The sequence below is a fragment of the Xenopus tropicalis genome, chromosome 1, assembly GCF_000004195.4.
Source record: "Xenopus tropicalis strain Nigerian chromosome 1, UCB_Xtro_10.0, whole genome shotgun sequence".
In the NCBI taxonomy this organism is placed as follows: Eukaryota; Metazoa; Chordata; class Amphibia; order Anura; family Pipidae; genus Xenopus; species Xenopus tropicalis.
In genome coordinates, this window is record NC_030677.2 from 168,843,837 (window position 1) to 168,864,968 (window position 21,132).

Sequence of the window (21,132 nt, forward strand, 5' to 3'; positions counted from 1 at the left end):
GTTTTCCTTGCGTTAAAGATGAGATTTTTTTTTTCTGTGTGTGTTGTTCTTCTTGTCACCCATTTTTTTGTTCTCACGTCACGACAAGCAATTGAGTTCTTGATCCTCACGTGATGGAAAAGGTTGAGCTGCTACAATATAGCTGCTTTTATACGGTTGGTTGTCGCTGACGCGCCCTTCCCCCACGCCTCATCTTACATTTCTAACAAACCACTCCAGCCTTCCAATCCATCAACAATTCATTACAGCTTTTTAGCTGGGAATGCCAGCTAATTAAAAATACTAAGCATGCTCAGAGATCATTTGGCTGGCACACAGGCACACACACACACACATCATGCAAGAGAAATGAAATGAAGTTGTGTTGACAGAGAACAAAACACAAATAGATTTTAACATTTCCTTCCCTTGGAGCATGACTATAATACATTTGTCAGAGTGATTACTAGGTTATGCATTGTGTACGGACAGTTAAAGCACAGAGGATTGTGTTTCTCCTATGCAGCATAGACACAAGGCTGTGTGCTGAGGAAAAGGTTCACATCCCTCTCAAGACTGATCTTCACACTTAAAAATGTTTTGATAATAGGTTTATCAGATCACAGATCCATCACTGTTCCAACCCACAGCCCCCTCCTCCTCTTTTCCCTTCAAGTGTTATTCAAGAAACCAGATTTGTCAGGAAAACTGGTGGATGGGGGAGGGTGTGGGAAATGCCACTTCCTGACTAAGCAAAGAGCTGAATCCAGACCAGAGTTTCAGTCCCTCTCTCTCTCTTCTCTCTCTTCTCTCTCTCTCTCTCCTTTCACTAATTTATCCCGATGTTAGCACATTCTGTCTTGTTACAACCGGACGCCTGTAGGTTTGTTCATTGGGATCATTACTTAACTGATCAGGATGGCTGTAAAATCTCTGTTTAAAGGAGAGACGTGACTGAAGTAGTTGGAAGGAGACACACACACAAAAAAAAACTTTTTGCTTTTTTTTTTTTTTTTTGCTTTTACATTTTTTTTTCCTTGCCTGGCTTACATTGTATTTTGGAAAGGATGAACCATTTCCCCCCCTGTGTTCTTGTCTTCTGTGTGAAACATAATCTCCAGCTGTAAAACTGAAAGAAGGGAAGACTCACGAGAAAGGAAAGAGCATTCAGATGTTTTAGTAACAGGGGATATTGTGAATGGCACGTTTACCCTTTATCTTAGATACACATGACTTGCTTTCTGCTTGATCACTTGTGGTGTAAAATGAGGCACGGAGCTTTTATTGAAACTAGGTGGTTACAGGACCTTGAGTTGGTGGCCTTAATAGCTAAAAAGACAAAACTGGAGTAAGAAAGGTAAGCAATGTATCTGTTTGTTACAGTCATGCTGATGTTGGCATAACGCTTGTCCCTGCAAAATTCCCTTAACTCATCTTTGTCAAACACCGGCTCATTTGTGGTCACTGAGGCCACCTTGGTGCAGATCACTTAAAGCGTATGTCTTAATCAGTTTCCTGTACAGTCAGTAATGCTATATTTAACACACTTTGCAATTCTCCTCTGCATGACCACTCTGCATTGTTTTTTTTACCTGTTTTTGGACATCGGATTTTGTTTAGATTTTCACAAATGCTGTACAAAATATGTTCCCCATAGCCAAAGGATGATTTCAGTTATTGTGTAAATAGTGTGTATGTTTATTTTTATGTTTATAAATAAGCATGAACATAATGTTACCTGGAATGAATAGTTAAAAATCCTACTTCGGGTTTTTGCAGAATTTAACCTGATTAGCATTTCAACTGAGCCTTATCATCTTGTAAAACCAACCTATTTCTCTCCCCCCCCCAACACAGGAGGTGTAATTGAACTAAAGAAAGATTACTGAACATTTAGACAAGACAAAGACAATCATCATTTATATTTGGAGTACTTTGATCAAATGATTTGGATCTCTTTGATTTAATTTTTTTTTTTTTTTTTTTTTTGAGAAAACCTGTGTTTTACATTTGAGATAAACGAATGTCCCCATTTTCTCAAAACCATTTTCTTTGGAATTTAATGCCACACGTCTCATCTTCAGGATGTCAATAAGCATTTCTGCTACAGGCAAAGGTGTAGATCCTAATGCAGTTGATGCCTACGACAGTGGTGATGACTGGGAAATCGGTGTGGGAAATTTGATTATAGATTTGGATGCGGATTTGGAGAAGGACAGACAGAAATTTGAGATGAGTAATTCAACAAGTAGCAGCTGCACTTCCAAGGACAGTGGCCATGGCTTGGCATCCAGTGGAGCAGTTAACTCTACCTCCTCTACTTTAGCTGACAGCCTCAAATTTGCTTCTATTCAACAGCAATCATCCGGCCCTCAAGGGAACAGCCACAAAGACACTAGCAAATCAAAAGTGAAAAGGAGTAAAACTTCCAAGGATGTTAATAAGTCGTTGGCTTCTGCATCTTTATATGGAATTCCTGAGATTGGTAGTGGGGCTGCCAAACAAAAGCTAGAGGCTGGACGCCTTGGGGAAGTGGCATCTACAGTTGGCATGAGTGGCCACAATACTGGTGGAGCTGGCCTTAATGGAAACACTACTACATGTAATAAAACTTTGAAAGATGAAAAAACAGGAGGAGGAAAAAGTCAGAGCACCAGGGGCTCAAAAAGGGATAAGGATTCTGGAAAATCAAGAAAGGACAACAGTAATAAATTGTATGACCTTGGGCATGCAAACACTGGAGTGAATAGCCAAGCTGTTGTGCATTTGTATGGATTTGGAAGTGGAAAGGCCTCTGGGAATGGCAGCCCTTTTCATTGTGGCAATAGTTTGGCTGGAGAAATGGCAAAGAGTGCAGTTGATTCAGGGATTATGGGGAACTCAGCACTAGTTAAAAAAGAAGACGATGATGAAGACGAAGAAGAATGCCATAGGCGAAATAAGAAATTAAAAACTGAAAAAGTAAGTAAAAGCAATCATTAACTTGCTGATTCTGCTAAGCTAATGTTTTCCAAGTGTCTTTTCTTGCTGCAAATCACATTCCTTAAGTGATCATGTTTTGATATCATTTTCCTTGCTGAAGGGAATTTAAGTATGTTAAACTTTGACCTCTCTTACCCGCCTACATTTCCCTTCAGGGTAAAGTATATTAAAAGGTGAGGCACATGTTTGTAAATAATGAACTGCTTAGCTAAATCAGGGATTTTTCATTAACTTCTTGTATCTAATTAAGAACTGTTTGTTGTTGCAGCAGCAGCAATCTTGCTTTCTTTCCAGCTACTTATTTGCCTGGGTGACAATTGCTTACAAAGTTTGAATTAATGTTTATTTTTTATTCTTTTTTCTGGTGTAAAAATATACATATTTCCTATGACTGTGTTTCTAGTATCAGCAATTGTTGGTATAATGCAGTTGAGCTCATTGAGCAAAATCATGTTTAACACTCGAAGGGTTAATGTAGCTACTGTATTACCCTTCCCCCATAATCTTTATTACATGTAACAGCCAGCTCTGTTTGCACAACAGGCTATAGTATAAACAACCAATGAGGAATGACATGGTTACAATAATCTGTTGTTTGCCATGGTTGGGGGAAGTGTCTTTATGTATCTTGCATTGATGGCACATTAGTGAAAATGTTCCTTTTTCTCTCCCCCCTGTAACTAGAGTGCTATTTTGAGAAATGCAAGACAGCACTGTTCTTGGCCTCCCTTTGATTTGAACCAGTCTGTCTGAAACTGCTTGAATGCTAAGTAGCTTGAAAGCACATGAGCAAATCAAATGTTAGGACTGGTTATTTAGAATGGCCATTCTTGCTGCTCATTGAGGCAGGTTTTTTTTTACTAGCAGTTATCCAGAGGGCTTAAGGTTTCTCTTGGGAACTAGTGCTTTTGTTGATTGATAATTAAGGGTCAAATGCATTCTACAGGCAGTGAACTCTGTTTTATCTCATTCCCTTTTCTTTTGCCCCTCAGATTTTCTAGATGAAATGCTGGAAACCTTATGCATCCTTCATTGTTTTTACAACCCATTTTGTCAACCTTTTCCAGTCCTGATACAACTTAGCTCACTGGCTTATTAGTTAGTCATCATGTTTTTCAATCCGGTATAAAACCATAATGAAACATAGTTTTGTGCAAAAGTATATTTCTTTGTAATAAGTAATGAGATCATTGTCTTGCCCTTCTTATTTACTGATTGTGTTCATTAACATTGAGGCATATATCCTATTAGATGTAATAAAAGCATGCTCTCTTATTAATAATAGTAATATATCAAATTAACTTGTACTTGTTTATATTTTACCTTTGTTACAGTAGGATTCCAACTGTCAGTAATAGCTTTCTATCTGTAATTTCTTAATCAGTCTTAACTGTCCAGATAAATTGCCCTAATCCACTGATCATAATAGCACTGGTTAAGGAGTCAGTTCTTTTCGACTGGATTCAGTGGTTTCCTGGAATGTGGGAGGTTCTACCCCCTTTGTGTCCCCTTTAGCCTTTTAATCTTGCAGCCAAATGTTCACATTCAACAATTTTGTTTAGCTAGCAATCTGTACATTTCAGTATCTCAAAAGGCTGCTGTCATGGCAACAAAGATTAGTATGCTGTGGTTTCCTTGGCTGGTTTAATAATTCCTTTTACAATGCAGCTTCAGAGATAAAATGTGAAGGAATTATATATTTGTTCATTGTTACAATTTTATGGCTTTAGATATTAACTCAATTGTAATTCAATTGCTATGTAGAGCTTTTTTTTTAAGAAAGGCACACTGGCATTCAAAGGGTAAAGCAACATTTCCAGTGACAATAGTTTCTTTGCTTGTTGTCTTTAGCTAATATTTTCCTTTCTCTGCTTGCTAACGCTATTAAAGTCTTTGATAGCTTGGAGTCTTCCTATCTTGTATGAGAAAACTATTTACAATTGCACTGCTGAACATGCACTTAAACATACATTGAAAAAAAAAATAAATATATATATATATATATATATATATATATATATATATATACAGTACACATACATACTATTAGTTTTTCTGTTTTGTGTGATCAGTGTAAAGGGAATAAAACAAAAACATGTTTTACTTAAAAAGGGACTGCATATTAGTAAGCATGTATTCATGCTTCATCTCTCATGGTTTCAGCTCTACTTGAGTGTAGGTATTAATGGATCAAGACTCCATTTTGCTATGTAGTGGCAAGGCATAAAAAAGATTAGATGGTGTCATTTGTATTAGCTAGTAGCACATTTGAAAAATTAATCTGGGGTAATGTTGTGCTATGTAGCTGGATGTATTGAAGAAGGGATACATAATTAGAGCCTGTTTGATGTAACACAGTGTTCATTTATTTGATGATCTATCCAGTTTAGTTTGTTAAGTATGGCCATCTTCTAGTTTAGGTTCTCTAGTCTGCATCTTTGAAGTTTTAAGTAGAAACAAAAGCTTTTACTAAAGCCATGCATAAGGCTGACCCTCCATGGGGGTCAACCCTAATAACCCACTTAGCCATTAGAAATTTCCTGCCTCATATTGATGTAATCAGAAGTTGTTAATGTGTTTTTATATTGTATTTGGCTGCTTCAAGCTTTTGTTATACTCTGCAATGTACCTGCAGAACATATCTTTATCAATGGAGTGTTTATTTTGTAGTACAAAGGGGTTATTCTCAGCAATATATTTTGCATATATTGAACAAGGGTGTGGGCAAATTTAATGTTAGAACTTTGTGTATTTCTGCACGTTCTCCCAAGGGTAATGACACAATTTTGCTTCAGAAATGACTGCTACAGAGAAAAAAATCTCAACTAGAAAATAGTGGGTTTAAAAAAAAAAAAAAAAAAAATATATTGATTCTTTTCCACAAAGCTTCATTTGTAAGTGTAATGTTACACATTTCTAATCGTCCACATTTAGTGGCAACGACTAAATGTACTGCAGCTTCACATAATAAAACATGGAAATAGCCTGAGGGTCTGGCACAAAGGTGTGATTATCACCTGAAACCAATCCTGTCTGTGGGATAAAATTACATTTCCAAAGAAATCCTGCTAAGACAAAACCTGGACAAATCACCTTGTGTGAAAATGTACTAAAATGTAAATGTAAACATTGTTACAAATTCTACCTGTTTTCTAATATAAAAATCAATTGTCAAATTTGGTTTTAGGTGATATGGCCACCTGTTCCATTTTTGAGCAGAAAAGTAGAATTTTGAAGTGTTTTTTTTGCAGTTTTATAAATGATGTCATTTTATAGATGATGAATCTCAAACACTCCCCAACTCTTTTCAGTTGTTCTTCAAACCCACCCATTTTTATCAAATTCATCAAACTGAGTCTTAAACTTAAATTCTTTGAACCCATAAATGAAAAAGTGTAACATCTGATATTATATATTTTGAGGTTTTGCAGATTTTCAGCTGTTCTTGGGATAGGATACCTGAACGCTAGAATTTTATTCAAGCTTATGCTGTGGACAAGTCATATAATGTACAGTATAATCATGCAGATTGTATTTATTCATGTCTAGGTGTAGTTAGGCACATGTGATTAGTCAAAATCTCACTTTACAGTCCTTGTACATGGCATTTAATAAGCTTGCGTAAATCAACAGTGATTTATTTTTGTTTGTCTTTAAGATTTTTTTGTAGCCTTAGGACACAGTGCTCCACAGAAAATAAAGTCCCAAGTATTCTCCATACCTGAAAAATATATGTATAATAAAATGGTCATATCAAAAATGTCAGGAAAATTGTGTATATCATGAGAACGTATTTCAGATTCTTTTTATTTATTTTTTTGGATACAACAATTTGACATGCTGGCTAATGGCCACACACACACATAGGCACAGTTTACATTAAAATGTAACCTACTTACTGTAGTATGATTACTACAAGGGAATGTAACAGAAGGTAATTGATTTTTGCGCAAGACATACAAGATAAATCTACAATAAACAGTAATAGGCAGGCTACATTCAGTAAAATATGTTTTAATTTCTTTCACGTCTGTATGGCGTTCACATACAGTGGACCCATCTGCCCTTTATTTGCCTTGACTTAATGTAGATACTTTTGTTGTACCACAGAAGGCTCATATTATGCTCTATTTCTTGGTGTATAGTCTTTTGACATCTCAACTCTCTAAACCACACCTCTACATGTGAATATATTGAGGATGCCTTTATTATTGCAAACTACTACATTTTATTTTATATTTTAGCATAAACCATGGTCCTTTACAGCACAAAATATTGACATGCTGTTAACCAGTGACAGTTAGTAGAAGAAAGTAATTTTTCGAGCTGTGGTCTAGAAAGTGGCTATAAACACTTATTTAAAAATGTAATTTTACTGGACTCTCTTAGCCCCCCCCCTTTTTGAGTAGGGGGGTATTCAGCTGCTTGAAATGTAAGTCATTCATCCATTACAACTGTGACCAGCCAGCTCTCAAACCATGAAAAGGAAAACATCATGTGGCCTTTGTTTAAGGTCTTTTATTGAAGCTAATGACTGGTCTTGTGCCACCCTGAGATAAATGACATTATCTCTGAGTGGTCTGACAGGCAACAGACATGTTAATGGTTAAGCTGCAGGGAGGGTTCCTCATTGTTCTAGCAAATGAATTACAAATCCCTGAACTATTACAAGGAAGACCCGTGTGGTGGTGTTGTGGGCTATTTTACCAGAAGCATCATTCCAATAAAATGTAAATATTCTTTTTGTTGTTTGAGATAGTTGGTTTAGTAAGACATTAAACAACACAATAGACAGATGTCTTTAATATTTCTAGAATCTTTCTCCCCTAAGATTTAAAGTGCTTTACAGCAATCAAAGCATCCATGTTTGGCCACAAGTATGCTGGTGCAAAGGAACATTAACAGGGTCTCCTGCTTGAGATACAATATAAAAAGGCAGGGGCACTTATCGTTCTGTGATATATAGAATATTAATCTATATAGCCTTTTCATATGTGGTGTAAATGATATGGTGGAGACTTTTGGAAAATGACTGACGTGTTAATATTAGCATATAGAAGGAATAATTTCACAACCATCCAAAAAGGTCACTCTGAATGATCGTGTTATGCATTCACTTACTGTAGCTATTAGCATGGATTACTGTGTTAATTAACCCATAGTAAGTGGAAGAAAAAGGTTTCAAGACTGGGTTGGGGGTTCATACATATCCTTTGATTTTTTTTAGAACTTAAAAAAACCTACTATTACTACCTACCTAAAATTACTAAAGCCTATAGTTGTTATCATTTTTGTTTTTGATTTAGAAAAAAAAAGTATTTCTTGTTGAGTCCCAATTACAATGTAAGTGTAGTGTTGTAAGGACCTGTAAGTTTGGATTGCAGATCTACAATGAAAATGTGATGTAGTTCCCTCTATTGTTAACAATCAGCCACGCTGATTGCGCCTCCCTTCACACTTGGTAGTCTTGGTAATTGGAACAGTATGCTTTGCATTTCAATACATGAATGCAATTCTATTCAGCTATAAACACTGCCATTATAAAATGAATCCAATAAGAGGGTGGCAAGCATTTTCCCTATTAATAATGGATTTTTCACAAATCAGATTTAAACCTATACCCATCTGCCTATTACAGCACACATTTTGCAATTTCAGGTTGGAGGTGTTTTTAATTATTGTTATGATTTATAAAGAACAAAGCTTTTCAATAATTTTATACCACATAGCAAAATGAAATCATGTTTAGACATTTAAAGCATAATATGCTCTGCAACAACATATAAACAAAATGGATTGGGAAACAGATTAAGTAATAGTTTAACTTTGCAATTACATTCAATTACTTTTTATTATTAACAATATGAATGAGCTGTTATTTGTTTGCATCATAGTCTTGGAACATTCTTAATTCCTCACTTGCTCCATGACCATATTATAGCATTCACTTACTATTATCATGCTTAAGTGCTGCTTTGCTAAGGGGGGCAAAAGTGCATGCCCTCAGGCACCAATCACTTAGCACCTGTTCCTATCCAATTTCCAGTGAAAAATGCACTCTGCACCTTGTGCTTGTTGCACATTTGCGGCCCATCCAACACAAGCCACAGTGGTCAGACAAAGGGAGCCTTGTAGCTAAGGCATGCCTTGAGCAGGTGTGAATTAAAAAAAAAAAGCTACAAATGAGCATTGCATTTATAAATATGTTTACATGGTGAGCACAGATTTGTGCCTGTCAGCATGTCCCCACCCCCCTCATTTACAAATGTTCGCTTATTTGCAAAACAAAGGGGCAAAGTTTACTTACCTATTAAAAAAAAAACATGCATTCAAACATAGGGGTTGATTCACTAAAGTGCGATAAGGCTTATCGCATGCTTTTTTGCGTTAAAATTGAACGTAAAAAAGGTGCGATTCACTAAAGTATTATTGCATGCGTTTGTGCGCAACTGAATGCGTTAATTTTAATGCATTGCGTTAATTAGCGCGCAGAAATAATACTAACGCATGATTCACACACACTTAGACGCGCTAAATATCGCATTAGTCTATGTAAAAATTAACGCCTTTTATAGAAAAGTACAGTTCATGAGCTTTTGGCAACACAACATGGACTTTGCAGTGTTATTTATTCAAGTCTGTGTTGGCCCTAGAGTGATGCAGCCTCCAATTTGCAGGGAAATGGTCATTTTCAGAATAGTAGTTTTCCGAAAGTAATGGCGTGTATGGCTAATATGGCGTGTTTTTTTTTCACGCGCAGTGACAATTTGTGCGCGCTACATTAATTATAGCACGTTGCGTCAAATACCGCACGAAAATAGTCTTCACGACTTAAATAATGCAAACAGCATGCCGTCTAAATTAACGCAAGTATCCTTTTAGTAAATCGCGCGTTATGACACGATAAAACTTTTAACGCATGCTATAAATAGCTCTCGAAATATCGACCTTTAGTGAACCAACCCTATAGACACAAAGATTTAACAGTGGATCTTTTCCTGAATAGGATACAAGTTTGATCAACAAAATAAAACATATAAGTGCTAATATATATAGCTAATATTATTGTGACCATCATACTGTCAGTTGGCACTGTCAGTGCTGTTCCTTTTCTCACAGGAGTTTGATTTGGTAAAAATTGCTGCAATAAAATCAATAAATTAGCCCAAACCCAAACAATGTTTATAGTGTCTCATTTAGTAAAAGACCAGTTGTACCACATAAAAATATGTACATTCTTATGGCTGGAAGTTTATTAATGATACAGAGGAAATTATAGCATCGCTAATGAAGGAGAAGAATAATAAGAAGGGTTAGAAAATGGCCGGCATGTTAATAACCGTTCATTGTGAAAGGGTTTTGGTATCTTTATTGACTCTTTATCTGTTACTGCAAATCAGGCATTCCAAGGCAGTTACACAAGCTGTTGTGAATTGCAGTAGTTATGTTTTAAATTGCACACCAAAGCAATGTGCAATACTTATAAGAATATCAGAGGACAGAATCTATATTAATGGAGGGGGATAGGATAAAATAAATACTTTGAAAAATGGTGCCTGCAACATATAGAGGGGTGAAAAAATCCATCTGTTCATAAATTATATGATAGGGAGTGGGGGAGGCTTCATGAAAAAGAACATATCCATAGCAGCAAAAATGTGTTGCTCCCGCCTTCTTAAAAACAATATTTCTGTCCTGACAGCCTAATATACAGTAATAATGTATGGAACCTTTCACAAATTACAAGAGAAAAAAGAAGAAAAATGCAACTAGCAGATGACCAAGATACCAAATGCAGAGGATTGCTTTGCTGTCTTTAAGTGTCTTTAAGTTATGTCCTTTGCAAGCGTTTTATTTGGGTTTGGACTAATGATTTTCAAAGAACACTGAACTCTTGCCCTCTCTGTTGAACCTCTAAGGCAAACAATAGAGGTGTAGAAGGGTTAACAAAGTAGTACTCTATTTAGCAACCTGCAGGCTCATTTTACAAAGTGTACAGCTAGACCAAATTATTTTTGGATTTCCTTTTACCTTCTTGGCTGGATATTTCTGGATGGCTCATGTTAAAAAGCAATAATGATGTTTGAATTGGAAGGGTTTGGTCTTTTGGTTCTCATTCTTCATACAGAACTATTTGTTTGTATGTGGTTCACCGCACTACATGGATAATGCTATCAAATCTGGGCTTTATTATAGGCTTATAACTGCAGTGCAGCAGCACTTTTCTTGTTGTGTGTTCTGCCTGGGATTCATTTGCGTGCCAGCACAATCTCTGATGGAAATAAAATGAGATCTTAAAGCTAGTGCTTCTTTTGTAAAGAGAGGAGTAGAAACCATGAATGTTCTAAATAGATTATTCAACATAACAAAGGCAGGATCGTAACTTGTTCCCAGAAAAATCCCCTTGCAGAGAAATCCTATTGCAGACATTTTACTGATTTGACTAAAGATCTTTTTTTTTTGTAGATTTATTCACATTTTTATTAGCAATACTGCAATGAAGGTAATTTAAAATACATTTTGCCCATAAGATCAGACAAACCATCAAGAGAATATGTCTGTTTATGATAATAAGTCTAATCTACATCTGTTGCAAAAATGTCACTCTTTAATTGGTGCTTGATGTCTCAAAGCATTTCCTTCTTTATTCTTAATTTGATTTATATAGTAAATCTTATTCTGTTAATGTGTTGTATGTTATCTCTGTTTGGTGACGCTTACAAATAGGTTTGGATTGCAATGAATTTATTTTGCTTCACAAGCAGATGTTCCCCTGCCCCCATCCCCTCATTCCTGGCTCTTTGAGTTAAGTCATTGTTTCCTAGCTGTATGCTGTTATTACTCAGATGTGACTGACAGAACTGCATACAGTACAGTCAAGCATATTCATTTTCATCTAGTACCCGTTTATTGCCTTGAGCACTGTAAATCTGTCAGCTCTTCAGGATACTTTCACCTCTTTCTTCATTTGCTCTAGCTCCTAGTTTGACAACGTTCCCCTGAGGCGAAATCCTAATCTGCTTCCAATTAGTTGCAAAATGTAACTGAAATTTTTCAGCATTATAACTGGCATTTTACTTGCACGCACCCCTCACACACAAATTAATTCTTTAGAATATTTATATTTTGGATGCTTTGAATCTATTTTCCTTAAAGGTCCTCAATTGCCTTCAAGTGACTTCCATGTCGTATTTCTTTGCTGTGGCTGTGGCAACTCTCAGATGTTGACAAGACTTAAAATGCTTTTGTACCGACAGAGCCTTCCTATCATCAACTTGATTAAACTGTATCATTCATGCATAATTCAAGTACAAATCTTTCTGCAGTATCTAGATCAAAAGGATTCTTACCTGGCAGGATACAATGATAATGCTGATTTATTGCTCAGATAATGCACTAAGGCAGGATATTGCGGATAGTTTCATTAATGGACATAATCTTGCAATGCATGTATTGCCAACCATTGTATCCAGCTTCATTTACAGTAGTATATACATTGCAGTACAAGATTCATTTCAACCCCCAGGGGTTTCGCTAGTCAGGGAGAGTCCCAGTTCTTTACAAATGTTAATATAGTTTAACATTTACTACAGTTAAATTATGCCTTATAATATCATATGAAATTGTAGGTTGGTTATCCAATACATTCTGGATCATATTAAATCTATGACTATTTTGTTGAGCCATTGTTTTTTTAATGTGATTATTTAATATAACAGGCTCTGTTTCATGGTCAATGGAAGAACTATTGTTGGTTATCACCTCTTTTCATTGTCATGCCTGAAATCTCTCATGCTTTGTCCTTGAGTCTTAGGCTCCAATCCTTTATTGCATAGTAAATGAACTCTGAGTCCTATTTTATTCACTTCATCAAGTCCATTAAGTTCAAACTTTGGAAAATGAACTCTGTAGTAAGCAAAAGGAAATCAAAGAGCTTTCCATGGCAACAACCAACTGCCAGTTTGACCTCAAACATGAAAGGGAAAAACAGTTTAAACCCAACAATTTACTCCTAGCCGCTTTCCAAGGTTACAATAACAAATTACCTACCTGTAAAATATATCATGGGCTATTTCTTAAATGTGGCTATACAGAAGCTAAATATACATGTGTAAATCCCCACTGAAGCTTAGCAGTTACAATCATATATCACTAATATCACTAGCAATAACACACAGATATGTATTGTAGCCTATACATGTCTACACCATAAAAATATCCTGTCTTGCCATGCACTGTACACAAGTTTGTATTATAATTCATAAGAAATTTTCATCAAGTCATGGTCCATAGCACTGAAATTAAATCATGACACTTCATCAAGAAAAAAAAAGTTATCATTTATCATGATTGTCACTTGGGCTGAAATACACAAATGTCACAGCAAGTTCCATGTCCCTTGTTATGGTGCTTTTCATTTCATGGGATATGTTAATGTGGGATGTTACATAAATTTTCAGAATCTATTTTGTGAAGTCATTCCCATTTGGCAAGCTGGGCATGGTTGTGACCCTGTGTCTATGTCATGCCATTCAGTCTTTCTTATGCATTTTAAACTTGGGGGAGTATCCAGAGGCAATTACCATCAGTATAAAAGGGCTAAGGTTTGTCTATCTGCGTCTTTGTTTCATTTGTTTAGATTTAGAGGTTTGAAAAAAAGTGAAGTGCAACCAGTGTGTGGCCTGGTATTCTGAAACACTACACTGAAACAATATTTATCAGTCTTTTGTTGTTATTACTGGCAATGATAGCAATGGTTTCAGATGTAACAATTTATTTCTGTTCCAATGTGGAAACTATTTTTGAATCTTTTACCCACACTTAAGACAGGCATTAGGGAGCAAGAATCCGGAGAGGTGTTAATGTTTAGTGCTGCTGCTATCAATCTATAGAACAGAATGGCATTTATGCTCAAAGAAGTGAAATACATGCTCATGAATTGACTCAAGTATCAGATTTGATTAATGTGTCAGTTCCTAAACGTGGTCCTGGAAATCAGGAACATTTTGATAAATAGCGAAAATTTTAAACTGCTGGAAATTATTTCTACTATTACTATTTATATAGCTCTATAGTCTTCTGCAGAACATTAAATAATAATGGGATACACAAGACATAACAATTTACACCTACAAACAATGATATCATACTGAGGCATATTTACATTGTAGAGTGGGGGAGGGTCCTGCTCAAAAGCCCTTGCACGATTACCCGGTTTGATATTTCATAAATCATATCCCATGTTTAGGAACAGTTTAGTAAATATTATATAGTTGTCCAATAGCTGACTAACCTTTGAACAAAGTTGTCTATGGTAAAAGAAACTGATGTCTATAGACTTTCCTCTACCTAGACTTACTGTGTGTTAGTAAAGCCAGCTAAATAGTACTTGTCGGAAGATACAGACAGTTCAGTCTAGGAATTCACAGGCTGCCTCATAGAATAGACTGTAAGACCTTTTACCTTTCTTGCCTCAACATGTTTCCTCCAATGTAGCTGAAAGTAATGAAGTACCCATTCATATTACCAGGCTGTGATGCGGATTATTGGGAAACCAAAGATTTTCTGAGTGCCCTCAGCCGTTGGTGCATGCCATTTGTGTACTCTTTGTGTTCATTTAAACTGAATAGCCATACAGTAGAAAATCTATACAGATGCAGTATTATGATAGCATTCATTTTACTTGTCTTTGTGACATGGCTTGGGTGTCTGTAAAAAAATATTTTCCGTACACACTCTGCCATCAAAGTTTTGTGTTTTCCTTTTTTTTAACTTTCATAGAATTCAGATAAATTCATTTTTCCTTTTCAAAGATGAAATCCCACTTATATCTCATGTAGTGAGATAGTCATGCAAAAAAAAAGAAAGAAAACCTCCATATAAAATCCTGCATTAAAAATGCATGTGCATCCCCTTGTAGATAAAAAATAATTCCATTTTCCATCCAAAATGCAATTTGCTTCACAAGTGGTATCTTCACTCTGAAAGTATTGTTTCTTCACACCCTTCAAAAATACCCAGTAGATTTGTACAGTTCAAGTAGCATAAGAGTAGTGTGCAATTTGCAGTAATTGACAGAGTGACTACAAAGCACTTTACCAAACCAAGTACATTTCTTTCTTTTTACATTATTAATTCTGCAGGCAAAAGCCACAGCGCTTCTAAGAAGCTTTAAATGCTTTTGTTGATGGCTTACAGTTTTATAAAGTCTAAATGAGCTTATTGCCTTTTAACCGTCATGAGTACTAAATAATAGAAAAACCTATGAGCTTGTAGATTGGATGGCCGCCAAGCAAGTACAAAAAAAAAAGGAAGAAGAAAAAGAAATGGATAGTCTAATTGTAAAGCAAATCATTTGTTTACAGATTAAAACCTAGTTGGTAGCCAACTGTTACGGACAAAAAGGTTAAAGAATAGGGCGCTGAGGTACAGGAAATGAGTGTCTGGCTTTAGATTTTGTCACTGTTGTGACATTGCTCCCTCTTTCTACGAGGGAGGCATTTGTAATGAATTGCAAGGACACTACATCTAAGCCTTCTGTGAGTCTTAAAAATAAAAGGTGTGGGGGCTGGGCAGTGCGTTGATTTGTTTATGCTGTCTGAGTGGAACCAGATAAGCCTAGTTACTCCCAGCAATTGTACACCAATTATTGCAAGAAGGACTTGTCGGTTTTGTTGAACTGCATACATTAAACAAAATGAAAGAAAAAGAATGGTCGTGGATCTGAGAAAACACAATGATTACTTTAAGTGCTGTCGTTTTCTTTTTTTTTTCCCTGTGTAGTGTATGGGCAATGACACAAGGGTGATCTCAGGCGTTTTGCTTGCTGCGTTTTTTATAGGGGTTCTATGTTAACATGGCCAGAAATTCTAAAATAATTGAAGAATGTGTCTTAATATTACAAAATATATTTTTAGCCTATTTTAGAAGATGTGTGAACTTGAATTTAATAACAGGCCCTTCATTTTATTGTTTTTGTGTCTGTACACATAATTATGTTGTATGAACAATACTGAAATATAAGACTTTCTGCAATGAGCTTAGTTACATTACTTCAGTGTGTGTGATTCAGTTACCATACACTTGCCTAAGTTAGAGCCTAATGCTGATCGTGTGTCCCTGAAGAAGAGTACTGTTTGTACTCGAAACGTTGGAGTTTTTTCAATGAACTATTTTTCTTTAGCACCAAGTCCCTGAGTGTGCAGTACTCTTTCTCTATATGTCTATTTTGGTGATGGGTGTGCTCCACTCTGTCCTCTCTTACTCTCTAAAGCTACCAAGCACTTGTACACAGAAACGTAATATGTACAAAATAAATCAAAGGCATCACCAAGGGTCTTGCATTCAAAAGTCAGTATATTATCACATAATTCATATGTACAACCAATGTTTTGGTCCCCATTGGGGACATAGGCACATATGAAGCATTCACATTTTGGCCTTTTTAGACAACATTAGAAATGGTTCCTTATTTTGTACCACTTTTAGATTTTGCTCTCCTTTCAGAAACCTGAAATGAGTTTTTGTGAGTTTAATACAGTCCTAATTTTAATTGCCTTCCTCTATGGCCCTCAGAATGGCAAGTTGGCAGTGCACAATGTCTATAAGAGGGTTTCATTCCTAGACCAATTGAAAGTGTAAAAGTGGGAGTACCTCTTTTTAGAGTGTGAATTACATTGACTAGCCTTCTCATAACCCCTTCCTTTATTTATATTCTTTATGATGCGAGCTTGTAAAGTGGAGGCTTGGCTGTTAATCTTTTAGATCTTGAGGGCTTTTGGCAGTGTCCCATAATTGATGTGTTCACATAGCTGTTGTCTGACTACTAAAAATTAGACCTCAGTGTTATCCAGCAGCTAAATCAGTGTTGCTTATAAATCATCATTGATAAACTGCAGTATCAGTTCTTCAAAGGTTTTAATGCATGTGTCCTTACTTTGATAAAAAAAAAAAAAAAGCTGGGGGTGTTTTATGCTTCTGTTACCTTTGATTGCCTATATATTTAGATGTTTCTAAAACTATTTGTAAAGCAGTTTCCTCTTGCAGCATATTTGTTCACAGAGGGATTCTATATTCCCTGGTTATTGTATTGTATAGTTATACCATTTTTTTTTCAGTTCCTTATGGTTGGGAATGGCAAATAGGGCAATTCAAGACATTTTGCTTACAAGATATTTCCAGTTGAGCAAGCAGTTGACAAAATGCTCAAATTCCCCACCCCCCATTTCATTTCAATGGCAGTCACCTGGACATGTGGGTGCACTAACTACTGCACTGACTACGTAATCTTCCAGCAACAAACACCAGACCCATGAGTGAGCCTATACTCCCATATAAATGCAACTATGCAACTGAAATGAAAAGGGGCAAAGTACTACAAAATGTCCTAATTCATCTTGACTGATGTTGTCTTCACAAAGAAGCAATAATATCATTATTATATAGTTTATTTTAAAACCCAGTACATCTAAATAAGTATAGAATCTCCCTGTCTGCAATTGCCCCAAGAATAACTACCCATTTCTGTAGATAATCACTCACATAGAGAATATATTTCTCTTCTTATAAAAGAGGTTGCTTTGGTAGGTCACATATTGCACAATCTGCAGATTATATCCCAGAGCTAAAGTCTTAGGTTTACCTCTCAATAGATGTAGAATTTCTTTTAAAAATATATTCATACTAAAATAAGCTAACACTAAGCACTCAATGTGGAGCTAAACAAGATATATGAGCATGGTTTTAGACAGTGAGATTGGAAGCTACAATCAGTGTTGTATATGCTTTCCAAATGTGTATTGAAGTGTTTACACTGATTATTATCACTTCACAATTGTCACCCTGTTTCACTACTAATTAAGTGTAGGTTTCCTGGGAAAAGCTCAGTATCAGCTATTTTCCCAGCATAATAGTGCTCTATGTCTGTGTTCTGGCTAGTTCTCAGTGCGCATTAACACCTGGCAGTCGTCAACTTAAAATAATGAGGTACTGCGAAAAAAAGCTGTGTTTTTTTCCTTTTGTATTAAATTCTGGCTTGAAATAGAGCCAAAAACAGCTGTTTGACTACTACTGTGTTATTTTGTTTTGTGTGTTAGAAAATAAGGGTTACTATTAAAGGACTGCAGTGAAAACTCTTGAGGTCATGTTGCCATGAATATTGTGCTGCTGTGCCACCATAAGAAGTTGTGTCATTGTCTTTAGTCAAATGTGTGTGCTGTGTCTGGGAAGCAGCACAACTGCTTATTGCCATCATCTGAGGATGCTTTTAAGGGGTAGAATGTTATGGCTTAAAACCAGTGCATTAGCTTAAAAACTGTGCAGTATTACAGTTCTCTAATGTCTTGGGTCTCAAGGGTTGTCAGAGAAGGAGACATGCACCATCACATGATGCTAATCTTTACTGATGAGATGTTAGCACCCGAACACCACAGCATGCAATTTATTTCTAAAACGAAATTTTCAAGTGTTTCTTGTTTAGGGTTTATATGCATTATAGAAGTCTTTCTGTACAAATGGAAATGGATTTGGACTACTGTGATAGTTGGCTTCAGAACTTATCCAGAAAATCAGTGTGGGATAATTAATCATAAAGTCAGATACATGAGGGGTCATTTAAGTTTATTCCTCATGAGGTGCATAGCTGCAGGGGGGAAAGGCCAGATCCCTGTTGTGGATTGTTTCTCCTGCTGCTCTGTAACCTGTACGTTTGAATGACTTGCAAGTTAAGTAGCAGTGGGGGGGCTCCTATTTACCTCCACCCACCCCTTGCCAAACGAGACTTGCACAATTCTACAAAAGGAGAAAGTATAAATGACCCCCCATGAACAGAAAACTCACAGGTACTTGAACACTCTTTTTTAGCTATTAGTTAGTTGTGTATTTATTATTTAGTTGTGTATTTGTGTTCATTGCAATGTGTGGTGATATCTAGCTTGCTATCATTTCTTTTTTATTTTATGTTTATATGTCTTATGTGACCAGTGATTTTTTAGGCCAGACACAGTTGAATGGTAACTGATACATTGACTCATGAATGACACTTGGGGGTCACTGAGAAGATAGGGGCAAAATAATTGCCAGATAATGATGAACTGTTGTAAACTAAGATCACAGACAGCCAGCTGCAAAAACCCTGTTCAGGATACCAACAGAGACATCCAGGAGCCTAAGTGACTTACTGCTCAATCAAGACCTTGTCTTCCTGTAGAATTAAACACTGCATCAGTAGCTTAAATTTAAAATTAAAATACCTAATCTTATGAGGGGTTTTTTTGTGGTAAAGAAGGATGTTTCGAAGGAAAATATGAATATCAAAGATATAGAGTCATGAAAATTAGTTTAAATGTGTCTGAAAACCTGTAATTTTGAGAGATGCAATAGTGTTAAAACATTATTAAAATCTAAATCAAGGCTATGGACATTTATTCAGCTTTGCTTGAGAAGCCCATTTCTTGGCAATACCATGTAATTTTGATTTGGGAAAATAGAATTCACTGTTTGCTTTTGTGAGAGCACTGTGTAATATGTTGGTTCTATATAAAGAAAGGATAATAATAATAATTCTCTGGTTGGAAGATGCACACAAGGAGAACTAGAGAGGCATTGGATTGTCATCATGCAATGATATAGCTGTAGATTATGCAGCAAACATGACAAGTAGCCTCTTATGGTGCATTGCACATAAGCAATTTTCTACTCAGTGAGCATTATCTGATTTTCTTTGAGACTGCAAAAAATCCAGGAGATGGCCTTTAGAATCAAGGAAATACTAAATACTAATACTACACACTGTCTATCCTCCCATCTAGCTATCACTAAACATTGCTGTAGATAAACACAGCATAATCACAGCTCGGAGGTTGCAAGATTAGTTACAACCTGATGCAAAAAGTTACACTTACGCGTGTACACACTAAACACAGTGCAGTACACATCAAAGGAGTTTATGACATAAACATAAGAAACTGAAGCAGACACAAACAAGTTAAGCACAGTTTTTTGCAAGGAGACATTTTCAACCAATAGTACAATTTCAACCAAAATACAATTAACTTTTCCAAACACTTTAATTTCACTTGTTTCATTCCACAAAATCACATTCCGAAGTTGCCTTGACCCACTTAACAAACAGGTATCTTGATCATGGAACGCTGACCAAAGCAAATCAGTAATCCACAGCCAATTTAGGTTACCACTAATACTGAATCATTTAGGTCCCTTAGGGCTAACATTTCTGTTGGTTAATAAAATACCCTAATGGTGCAAGGTCATCAGCTAATAGAAAATAGCTTTATCCAGTCTTTCCTTATGTTTCCAAAATAAGCCATCTAGACCAGCAGCTGCCCTCTCAGATCAGTGAAATTTGCCTATTCATGTGTGTGACCATGACCAAATAATATTTTTTGGTCCATGTAAATTCACTAATGTGTGTAATTTAACACATAGAAATAAAGACTATGCTTTTGCTAATACTTGTTTGCTATAATTATTTATTGACAGTATTTTTCTCGCTTTTACTTGACAAAAATGGTTTTACTGTGGTAACCTGAAACAATTGTGCTACATACCCACCAACCACAATCCCACCAAAATAATTTCACTTCTGATTTATTTTCAATCACTGCATCTCTTTTTTTCTAGGTCGATCCCCTGTTTACAGTGCCTGCCCCACCACCTCCAGTTCACAGCAGCATTTCCCCTCAGATTCTGCCTTCCTACTTTTCTCCATCCTCAACTACAATTGCAGCTCCAGTGGAACAGCTCTTGGTGCGAACTCGTTCAGTGGGTATAAATACCTGTGATGTTGGGGTTGTAACAGAACCTGAATGCCTTGGACCTTGTGAACCTGGAACCAGCGTTAATTTAGAAGGAATTGTCTGGCACGAAACAGAAGAAGGTACGTTCTTTCAGAAGAATTGATTTACAATATTACTAATAAGTCTTTTTTGTTGAATTGTAAATGTGATAAACATAATAGATCAATTATATAATGTAATTACTTCATTATTCTTTCCTGACCACAGCAGAGTGGTGTGAACCAATATACTAACTTAGTATTTTTCATTAGTGGATTAATGATATGGTTAATTCATTTGATACAAAATAATTTCTTGCATGCGAAAAAACATCTGCGTTTATATGCGATATTTATACACTGTCTGCTAGTTGTAC

General features: G+C 36.0%; 1 protein-coding gene across 6 annotated transcripts in view; it reads left to right on the top strand.

Moving 5' to 3' along the window:
* The window catches only part of znf608 (zinc finger protein 608), a 56,488-nt gene that overhangs the window by 873 nt on the left and 34,483 nt on the right, over positions 1-21,132 (top strand). For 4 of the 6 annotated variants that reach the window (XM_004910480.4, XM_031893038.1, XM_002931714.5 and 1 more), the window contains exons 1-3: positions 460-1,336; positions 1,837-2,940; positions 20,602-20,857. In XM_004910480.4, coding sequence (XP_004910537.1) covers positions 2,065-2,940; positions 20,602-20,857 — 1,132 coding nt within the window. In that variant the 5' untranslated portion in view covers positions 460-1,336; positions 1,837-2,064. Of the gene's footprint in view, positions 1-459; positions 1,337-1,836; positions 2,941-20,601; positions 20,858-21,132 lie in introns of those variants that run through there. The other 2 variants (XM_031893045.1, XM_012968414.3) reach the window with 2 other exon arrangements.